The following is an 11,097-nucleotide window of genomic DNA, read 5'->3' as shown; positions in this document are numbered from 1 at the left end:
TACTTTTCTATTATCTTATGTTATGATATGCTAAGGGCTTGTATGAGACCCTTTTGGGGTAAAGTACGCTAGAACATCATACTAATTGTACGGGATGTGTCCCAAAGGTTTTAATTCAAGTTGAGTTTAGATGGTTTGAGATAAAAGTGTAGTAAAGACTTCCGCTTGCATTTTTATGAAAAGACTTCGATTGTATGAATAAAAGTTTTTAAATTTTCCATACTTTTCTATTATCTTATGTTATGATATGCTAAGGGCTTGTATGAGACCCTTTTGGGGTAAAGTACGCTAGAACATCATACTATCAACTTTCTAGAAATGAATTTCGCTGAAACAAACATGATTGGTGCGTGGATGAACGAACCCAACGCTATGAATGTCTCACATACCTCGTAGGAATCACCCCTTGACGAAATCCACACTTAATTTTCCAAGAAATCGACGAATCTTGAACTTTCTTCTCCACTAAGGGCTTGTATGAGACCCTTTTGGGGTAAAGTACGCTAGAACATCATACTATCAACTTTCTAGAAATGAATTTCGCTGAAACAAACATGATTGGTGCGTGGATGAACGAACCCAACGCTATGAATGTCTCACATACCTCGTAGGAATCACCCCTTGACGAAATCCACACTTAATTTTCCAAGAAATCGACGAATCTTGAACTTTCTTCTCCATTCTCCTCTTTTCTCCAAGCCCTAGCGTGAATTTCCAATTGACTAAACTGATCTAATTCTGATTAGACCCCAAATAAACCCCTAAAAACGAAATAAAATAATTTGGTAAGGAAAGACCAAACTACCCTTCCAAAATCCGGATTAGACTTTCCTTATTTGAACAACCCAACTTCAAATGGGCATATCTCACTCATACGGACTCGGAATCGTGTAAACTCGGAGGCGTTGGAAAGATAATTCCAAGATATTTCCTACAGTATCTGGAAGCACATCTAAATCATTCTGAGCTAGGAGTTATGATCATTTGAAGTTGACCCAAAAACTCAAACTTAACCAATTTTCCAGATTTTTTCATTCTTTCCTAAAATGACTATTTCCAATTCTAGTTCTTTCTAGTTCTTTCAAATAGCGAGATGTTACAGTGGTGTTCTCAAAATAAGCATAACAATGTAATCTTGAAATGTGATTCAAAGATAGTTTTTGAGATGATCAAAGGTAATTACAACATCCCTTGGCAAATGAAGAATATCATTACTCGTATTCAAACTATTTCAAGTAGTATTACTCGTGAGGTTCGACATTGTTACAGGTAAGCCAACCAAGTTGCAGATGCCTTGGCAAAAATGGAGTATTACAAATGAGAGTTGGTTATTTTTGCACATGCTCACCTACCATCAATAGTCATCGGACTTACAAACTTGATCTCATACAAATGGAGTCCCTAAGGCATAAGCAGAGGACATATTATTTTGTATAGAACTAACCTAGTAGAGATGTTATAACTATTTTAATCTATCATACTGGACTTGTAAATTTATGGAGAACTTGTATAGTTTTTGTGAGAACCTTAGTTTTTGGGAAGCAACTATTGAAACAATGGGTCGATCTTTAGCTCCCTTTAGCTTTGTAATTTTATTCATCAATATAAAAGTCTCACCTCCATACGGTGATAAATTTAAAATAAAAATGACAAGTTTGATAGTTTTGATGAATACTAGTGTCTACATGACCTTTAGGTGATGAAATATGTTGCATTCATGCCTTGAGTGATGGGTGCCCAAGCCTCATGTGTCATAAATCAGAGTTATTTGTACCCTTTATTGCTGCACCTCTCTCAGCAAATATAAACATTTGCCTTCTCCACCATTCCCAACCACCCTACCACTGTAAAGTTCCTGCAACACACAAAAGTTAGGAAGGAAAGTAACACTGGATGATAGGACCTTAGTAAGCCTTGCAACAGATAGGAGGTCGAACTTGAAATCAGGCACGTGTAAGCCATTTCTTATCTCAGCCTTATTACTTGTTGGAAATTGAACTGTCTTTGATCCCTGACCTTTAAATTGTTTTAGGCCATTTAGTAGTTCTTCAGAGGAAGTGATGTGATGAGTTGCCCTTGAACCAATAATCCATTCATGTGCACAAGGTTAAATCATTGGTGAAAAAGTACCTGTTAAATTTGCCTTGTATTCACCTGTTTCTTTGTTGTGCAACAAATTCCTCACTTGATCTAACTCTTCATTATTCATCTCGAGATGTGTTATTTCCTCTCTAGTTTCAGTCTTTTCAGCAGTTGCATTGTTAGTATATGGTCTAAAATTTTCAATTTTTGCATTATTATTATATATATTATAGGTTCCTTACCTAGAGCCACCAGTTGGATAAAATCTAGTTGAATTGCTCTTCTTGATTTTGAAGTCTAATCGATAGCCCACCAATCTATAGAGTGGTTCCTTGTTTGAATCAATTACACCTAACACTTGTTAGCTTTCCTCTTGCACTATAGTAGCATAAGCTTGGTTTATACTAGGTGTTTCTGTTTTCAAAAGAATATCACTATTTACATCAATTTCTATAAATTGGCTCCTAAATGTCCAAAATATGTGGGAAAAAATTGTGAGGCTTCATGTACTGCTCCTCCAACTCCCTAAGAAGGATTCCGTAAAGGTTTTGCAAACGAATCATCTGGAACCCCAGGATAACCCGCAACCGCTACAACTTCTGCCGCAACCGCTGCTCTTCGGGTGAGCACTCTGTGGTGAGCACTTTGTGCGCACTGGGTAAATCCCCACTGTGTAATATCCTGCAAACCACACAGGGGATGTAAACCGCACTAGGCAAGCCCTATTCAACAGGCTTGACTCATAAGGCATTGAGGGGGGATCGATCCCGGGTCATTCGTGTGGATAACCACTCTCCAAACCAACTGAGCCATCCTGAAGGATAGTTGTGACATTTATTGAGGTCAAACTTTAAGTTTCTTTGATATGTTTAAAACCATTTGAAGCATTTTGACAATTTTGTATATTCTTTGGTGTAGAGGTTGTTCATTAAGATAACAAAAGGTGATGAAGAAAATTAGGGTTGTACCAATCAATGCGATTGTGAATAGGAAAAATGTATGCATCAGTTACTCTTCACGATTGAGAAGAATGAAAAGAAGGGTTGAGTATAAAACCCTAGATTTGTCACCTACAAGTTTAAGGTAAGTGATTCTAAATTGAATAAGCATTTATTTCATGAATATAACCCTAGATTTGTCATTTGAACATAAAATGAAAGATGCAAATTGGAAATTTTCGGATATAGATCTATAATCAATTAACTTAAAAATAATGTTTTTTATGTCTCCAGAATAGTGTAGCAGGACTAGATGGATTCAATGATAATTTTTATCAAACATGTTGGGGGATTATCAAGCATGACATCATTAATTTTGTGCAATACTTTCTTCAAAGGAGGTAATATGACTAAATTCTTTTCTCACACTTGTTTAACCCTTATTTCTAAATGTGAGACTCCTAACACCTTCTATGTTATAAAGCCTATTAGTCTGTTTTTGTTTTTGCTTAGAAACGAAAGGTGTTTTATTAGGAAGGTTTTATCCATAAAAAAGAGGAATTGATCTAAATGATGTAGTTCCCATAGAATCTCGTTCGAGAGAATATTTTACAAGAGAAAGAGATGCATAAAAAACAACATAGGGTTAATTACATATATCATATGTGGATCTTTTGTTTTCCTTTCGTAGATTGCTAGTAAATTTGCTATCGTATTAGCCTCCCTCGGGGTGTGCTCCATGACTGATCCCTTCAACTCTAGGAGTATCGACCATAGTTTACTATATATTCCTATTTTTCCATACATATTCCAAAGAACGATTGGAGTTAGTACTATAGATGTGCATGGACTGATTGTTTAAGGACGAGTAATTCATAGTGATTCAAAGATGATGTATCTGTTCTTTAAAATCTTGCTGTAATCATTTAAAAATTATTTAAATATAAATTTATTAAAATGATTTGGATTATATTAAATTCATTAATATATTAGTCCAAATAAATATTATGGATTGATATAATTGAATTAATTATTTAAATTCAATAAATATGAATTTAATTAAAGCCCGCTCCATAAAGCCCATATGTTATGTCACTTAAATCTGATTGGCTGAAGAAAATTCTATTCCAATCACAACTCCCCTATTCTAAAACTATAAATAGGGGTCTTCAGAATTCAGAAAGGAGGACCAAGAATTTTAACAAGAAGCAAGAGAAAGCTCGTGGATCAAAAGCTGCAGATTTCTCCACAAGTTCAAGAGTTCAAGAATTCAAGAATTCAAGAACGTTCAAGTCTCAAGAACGATAAAGATCAAGAACGATCAAGATCAAGACCGCCAGATTCAAGATCAAGCTCGAAGCCCTTGGATTCAACTAGAAGTCAAGATCAAGATAAAGTTCAAGTTTAAGTTCAAGATCAAGATCAAGATAAAGTTCAAGTCCAAGTCCAAGTCCAAGTCCAAGTCCAAGATCAAGATCAAGATCAAGATAGAGATCAAGATTGAGATAAATCTCAAGTTCAAGATCAAGCTCAAGAGCCCTTGAATTATAATTGAAAAAGAGAATTCAGAGGAATAATAGAGATTGTAACACTCGCACTTAAATCAATAAAACAATTGTTGCATAATTTTCCGTTCTTGATTATTGTTTTCTCGATGAGAATTTTATTGTCTACAAATTCTGGCACGCCCAGTGGGACAATCTCTACCTCTCATCTCAACTTTTCAAGCATCAAAGAATATCGAGATGACTTCTATAAAGAACAACTCCCGATCAACTGCCTCTAAGGCTACTAGCTCTAAGTTCTCTAATGAAGTTGAAGGCATTTTGGGTGTTACCTTTGGAAGTTTCGGAGCTGTTACGAGAAGCAAGGCTGCTACACTAGAACAACGAACACTTCAAGTGTAATCTGTATCAACTCCAGTTTTTGAGTCTACTACTCAAAAAATATCAAGTTCCTCCGCAAATGCTTTAAAAGGAGGAAGCAGTGTTGCTGAAAAGATCAAGAAGACATTGGCTCTCCTTGAGCAATCTGGTTCCAAGAACTCTACCACAAGGGAGAGCTGTGATTCAACGAATGAGTCACCTCCACATGCATCGCGTAATGTGAGTCTGCTGAAGATCAACTTACGTGACAATCCATGCTACTCTCCTACATCTCCAATGATCATGCAAACAATGGTGGCTGCTGCTTCTTCCTCTGAGGAATAACTCGTAAATCTGACGAAGTTGGTTGAAGGATTGACAAAGCATGTACAACACCAAGAGTCTAGAATCGATAAGTTGATGGATCGAATGGAAGGACTTTTAGATGGAGAAGCAAGTCATGCGCCCGGAAAATGTGTTGAAGTTCAAGAGATTGGAGATCCTGCAAAGAAAGCACCGATTGTTAATGAGATGCCAATTTCTTCTGAAGGGATGATCCCACTGGATCGCTTGAATGAGTTCATTGAAGGCACTATCAAAGATAAGTATGAAGTCTCCACCAAGTCTTCTCATATGTATGCCAAGCCATACACTGCAAGAATTGATAACTTAAAAATGCCTGCTGGTTATCAACCTCCCAAATTTCAACAATTTGAGGGGAGAGGAAATCCGAAGCAACATGTTGCACACTTTGTGGAGACGTGTAATAATGCTGGAACATATGGAGACTATCTTGTCAAGCAGTTTGTCCGGTCTCTAAAAGGAAATGCCTTTGATTGGTACACAGATCTTGAGCCCAATTCTATTGATAGTTGGGAGCAACTAGAGCACGAGTTTCTCAATCAATTCTATAGCATAAGACGTACTGTAAGCATGGTAGAACTTACGAATACTCGCCAAAGGAAGGATGAACCAGCCATAGACTTCATAAATCGATGGAGGAACGCGAGCATGAATTGCAAGGATAGGCTTAGTGAACCTTCTGCAATAGAAATGTGTATCCAAGAGATGCACTGGAGCTTCTTTCTATCTTACAGGGAATAAAACCAAAATCCTTTGAAGATCTAGCTACTCGTGCTCATGATATGGAGTTGAGCATGTCCTCTGCTGGAAAGGATATGACGTTTGTCCACGACCCTCGCAAAGGAAGAGACAAACAGGAACCTAAGAGATTGAGCAAATTTGTGCCCAAGAACGACAACAAAGAGTCAATGAATATTAATGTGTCGCCTGTAAAGTTCACTACGAAGGAAGGGAAGAAGCAAAGCGGAGAACAAATTTTCAAGCGCGTTCAGACCAAAAATCGATCCTAAGGGAAATGCAAGAAAAGGAATACCCCTTCTTGGACTCTGACCTTTCTGATATTTTCGATGAGTTGCTTGAATTAAAGCTCATTGAGTTGCCAGAGATAACGCGGCCTGATGAAGCTGGAAAAGCTGATGATCCAAATTATTGCAAATATCATAGACTTGTGAGTCATCATCTTGAAAAATGTTTTGTCTTCAAGGATAGAGTGATGCGATTGGTTAGAGAAAAGAAGATTGTCCTTGATGATGAGAAAGCTAGTTCTAATCAAATCTCCATCACATTCGGCTCGCTTGATCCGATCCAAATACATATCACTAAAAAGCATGAAGAAGAGTCATTGGAACTAGACAAATCTACAAGTTGATATAGATGGTGATGAAGGCTGAATTCTTGTAACTAGGTGAAGACGCAACAAGTCAAGCTTACAAAAAGAATCATGTGAGCAACCGATTAGAAAGAAGATGGTGAAGAAACTGGTGAAGCAAAAATCAATCAAGCGCCTATAGAAGGCGAAGGTAGAAGTGCATCACTACCAGAAACCCCGATATCCTGTAACTCTAGAAGAATTCTTACCAAGTTGGTTGCGCACAAAGTCTACTTAAGAAAATGTCGAGGCATCATGTTTTAATGCTGATAAAGAAGAAACAATGAAGGTGTCTCCAACTGACAGAGAAGGAACAACGAGAGAATCCTCACCAAAAAGTGTCTCCTAGTGGCGAAGAAAAAGCAACAAGGGAAATCTCGTCAATGATGTCTCCTTCATCTTCTGAAAAGCCTATTGAACTTTCTTCCCAAGAAGCTCATACATGTGATACAAAAATCACATTCACAGATAACGATCTTCTATTTGGTGAAACACTACACAATCGTCCTTTGTATATGGTTGGTCACGTGCGAGAGAAGAAGATAAATAGAATCTTGATAGATGAAGGATCTGGAGTCAACATTCTACCTATCCACACATTGAAGGAACTCGGCATCACGACCGAAGAACTTAGTGAAAGTCGTTTGTTGATACAAGGATTCAATCAAGGAGGACAGAGGTCTATATGCTCCATTAAATTAGAAATTCACATGGAAGATTTGTGATCAAGCGCATGGATGCACGTGATCGATGCAAAGACTTCATACAATATTTTACTTGGTAGGCCTTGGATACACGAGAATAGAATTGTCTCATCTTTTTACTATCAATATTTGAAGTATCTTGAAGACGGGATTGAAAGGAAGATAGTTGCAGATGATAATCCTTTCACCGAAGTTGAGACGCACTTTGCCGATGCAAAATTCTATTTGAAGAGTTATGTTGTTAAAGGGACAAAATCTAATGATGTCAAATCAACCAAGTCTGACAAGATCACAAGCAAAATAATCGATACGGCTGTCGAAAAGGTAAAAGTTGACACTAAAGAACTTTGTCCCAATCTCAATGAAGGAAAGACCATGTCTTCAAAGAAGAATCTGACTTTTGGACTTCGCTATGTTCCAAAAGTAAAGAAAGAAGAAAGTCAAATCATCTAACCTTCAAGAAGATGCATTAAGAGGACTAACTCTTCCTATCAGACGGATTGATGCAATAAACTTGCCTTCAAAGCTGTCAGGAGAGACAATTGCTCAAAATCAAGTGCGAGATGTAGCACTCCCTACAAAACGCACGGGAGAAGGTTTTGATCCTAATGCTTACAAGTTATTTGCGAAGGCTGGATATAACCCTAATGAGCCATCAGCGTTAGGGAAACTCCCATCAGTTGATAAAACCAGGCAAACACGTGAAGGCATAGGCTATAACCAACCACCGCCAGTTCGCATTTCCATAAGAAGAGCAAGCAATAATCATATAACTTTTGAAGATGATGTTACTGCTCCCAATAGAAAGCTTTTCGTCTTTGATCGACTCGGAGAATCGACTACAAGAACTTCTGTGTTCAAGAGATTAGGTCCATTGAATAAAAACAAGAATCTGAGAAGTTATTTAAAAGTTACAACGCCTGCTTCACATTTGGTTCGAAAGGATTTCAAAAGTTTGATTCCTTCTAAAATGAGGCGACGAGTGGAACTTGTAGTTTCATGTAAAGAGGAGATCAAGGCAAAGGTTCGCACCGTGGTTTACACCAAGGAGCGCGAAGAAGATGAAGAAAGTGTAGGCTCCTCAAATCATGTTACAATCCAAAATGAGTACGATTCTCTACCTCAAATAAAGATTAATGAAGAGTTAAAAGATATTGTCTGCTGTTGTCATATATCTGTCAACGACAATGATCCTTTAGAAGAGGAAGATGCTGGAGATGCTCCACCGGAACTTGAAGAAAGAGTAAAGACCACAATAGACCCTTTGAAAGAAGTTAACCTTGGCACTGATGAAAACCCAAGGCCAACTTACTTGAGTTCCTTTCTAGAAGTTGATGAAGAAATCGCTTATATGAATATACTCAGAGAATATAGGGATGTCTTCGCTTGGAGTTATAAAGAAATGCCTGGATTGAATCCTAAAGTAGCGGTCCATCAGTTGGCAGTCAAAAATAGTTCTAGTCCTTTTAAGCAAGCTCAAAGACGCTTTAGGCCAAACTTGGTTCCATTGATATAAAATGAAGTTAATAAAATTATTGAGGCAGGCTTTATTGGTGAGGTCAAATATCCTACATGGATTTCAAGTATTGTTCCTGGGAAGAAGAAGAATGGTCAAATTCGAGTATGTGTTGACTTTAGAGATCTTAATAATTCATGCCCTAAAGATGAGTTTCCTCTTCCCATTCCAGAGCTGATGATTGATGCCACCACTGGATATGAGGCAATGTCGTTCATGGACGGTTCTTCTGGCTATAATCAAATCCGCATGGCTCTAAAGGATGAAGAACTCACCGCATTTCACACACCTAAGGGTATTTTTTGCTACAAAGTGATGCCATTTGGTTTGAAGAATGCTGGTGCTACATGTCAAAGGGCTATGCAAAATGTATTTGATGACTTGCTCTATAAAAATGTTGAATGTTATGTGGATGACCTGGTGGTAAAATCCAGAAAGAGGAGTGATCATTTGAAAGACTTAAGAATGGTGTTTGAGCTGCTTCGAAGATATCAACTAAGGATGAATCCATTGAAGTGTGCCTTCGGATTTACTTCTGGAAGTTCCTTGGCTTCATTGTGAGACATCGAGGAATTGAAATTGATCAAGCCAAAGTTGATGCAATATCGAAGATGCCTGAACCTCAAAATATTCATGAGTTAAAAAGTCCCCAAGGAAAGCTAGCCTACTTGAGGAGGTTCATCTCAAACCTAGCAGGACGATGCCAACTATTCGGTCATCTCATGAAGAAAGGTGCTCCTTTTAATTGGGACGAAACATGTAGCGATGCCTTTAAAAGTATCAAGTCATATCTAGCGAAACCTCCAGTTTTGGCAGCCCCTATACCTAGAAAGCCATTGATACTCTACATTACGGCACAAGAAAGGTCCGTAGGAGCCCTGTTAGCTCAAGAGAATAGTGAAGGCAAAGAAAACTCTCTTTACTACTTGAGTAGAAAGATGACACCAAATGAGCTGAACTATTCGTTGATTGAAAAATTGTGCTTGGCGCTAGTCTTCTTAATTCAAAAGATGAAGCATTATTTTCAAGCCCATGTTGTTCGTCTTATTTCTAGAGCAAATCCCATCAAGTTTGTAATGTCGAAACCTGTCCTTAGTGACCGACTAGCAAGATGGTACCTCCAATTCCAACAGTTTGAGATCGTGTACATCCCTCAAAAAAGCTGTGAAAGGACAAGCATTGGCGGATTCTTGGCAGACCATCCGATATCGGATGATTGGGAGTTAACTGATGAGCTTCCTGATGAAGATGCAATGTTAATTGAAGTTCTACCTCCTTGGAAAATACACTTTGATGGAGATGCACATCGTGGCGGAGCTGGTGCTGGCGTAGTGTTCATCACTTCACAAAAAGAGATCCTACCATTCTCATTCACTTTGAAGCAATGTTGCTCCAATAATGTCGCTGAATACCAAGCGTTGATACTTGGACTTGAGATGGCCGTTGACATGAAGCAATTAAACTTACAAGTCTTTGGTGACTCTCAGTTGGTGATCAACCAACTCTTGGGAAGTTCTGGGGTGAAGAAGCCTGAATTGCGTCCTTATCATGATTATGCTCAAAAGTTGATAGGATGGCTTGGAGATGTAACCCTTCAACATGTGCGTAGAACGGAGAATAAGAAAGCTGATGCATTGGCTGCTCTAGCTTCAACGCTAACCCTTCCTGATCAGACGCAAATGACTATTTTTCAAAGATGGATAGTACCACCTCCAAATGAGGAAGAATATATAGAAAATGAGCTTGAGCATCTCATTGCCGTTTCTGAAGCCATAAAGGAAGATTGGAGACAACCCATTATTGACTACATGTGTTATGGGATACTTCCAGAAGATCCAAGGAGAAGGACTGACATTCATCGTCGTGCACCACGCTTCCTTTATTACAAAGACACATTATATAGAAGATCATTTGAGGGTGTACTATTACGATGTTTGGGAGAGAAGCAATTCAAGCTTTGCAAGAAGCACACTCGGGAGTATGTGGATCACATCAATCTGGACCAAAACTCCACTTTCACATAAAGAGGATGGGGTATTATTGGCCAACCATGGTGAAGGATTGCTTAGATTATGCTCAAAGGTGCAATGATTGCCAATTTCATGAAAATTTCATACATTAGCCGCCCGAAGTATTACATCCAACTATTGCATCTTGGCCATTTAACGCTTGGGGATTGGATGTTGTGGGACCACTACCAAAATCTTCTGGTGGACACTTGTACATCTTGGCTGCAACAGATTACTTCTCAAAATGGGCT

General features: G+C 38.2%; 2 protein-coding genes across 2 annotated transcripts in view; both read left to right on the top strand.

Moving 5' to 3' along the window:
* The first annotated feature begins 6,263 nt into the window (after nt 1-6,263).
* LOC107063461 (uncharacterized) lies at nt 6,264-9,398 on the top strand. Its single transcript, XM_015315360.1, has 5 exons — nt 6,264-6,612; nt 6,924-7,296; nt 7,402-7,744; nt 7,848-8,775; nt 8,866-9,398. Exons 1-5 carry the CDS (start codon nt 6,264-6,266, stop codon nt 9,396-9,398), a joined length of 2,526 nt encoding a protein of 841 aa, XP_015170846.1.
* Nucleotides 9,399-9,448: 50 nt separating this feature from the next.
* Nucleotides 9,449-11,097, top strand: part of LOC107063460 (uncharacterized) — a 2,561-nt gene continuing 912 nt past the window's right edge. The window contains exon 1 of the mRNA XM_015315359.1: nt 9,449-10,769. Within this exon, the coding sequence (XP_015170845.1) occupies nt 9,449-10,769 (1,321 nt within the window). The remainder of the gene's footprint in view (nt 10,770-11,097) is intronic.

This window comes from Solanum tuberosum, unplaced genomic scaffold, assembly GCF_000226075.1.
Source record: "Solanum tuberosum cultivar DM 1-3 516 R44 unplaced genomic scaffold, SolTub_3.0 scf00361, whole genome shotgun sequence".
Lineage (NCBI taxonomy): Eukaryota > Viridiplantae > Streptophyta > Magnoliopsida > Solanales > Solanaceae > Solanum > Solanum tuberosum.
Note: the sequence above shows the minus strand (reverse complement) of the source record. Positions and strands in the feature narration are given on the sequence as shown.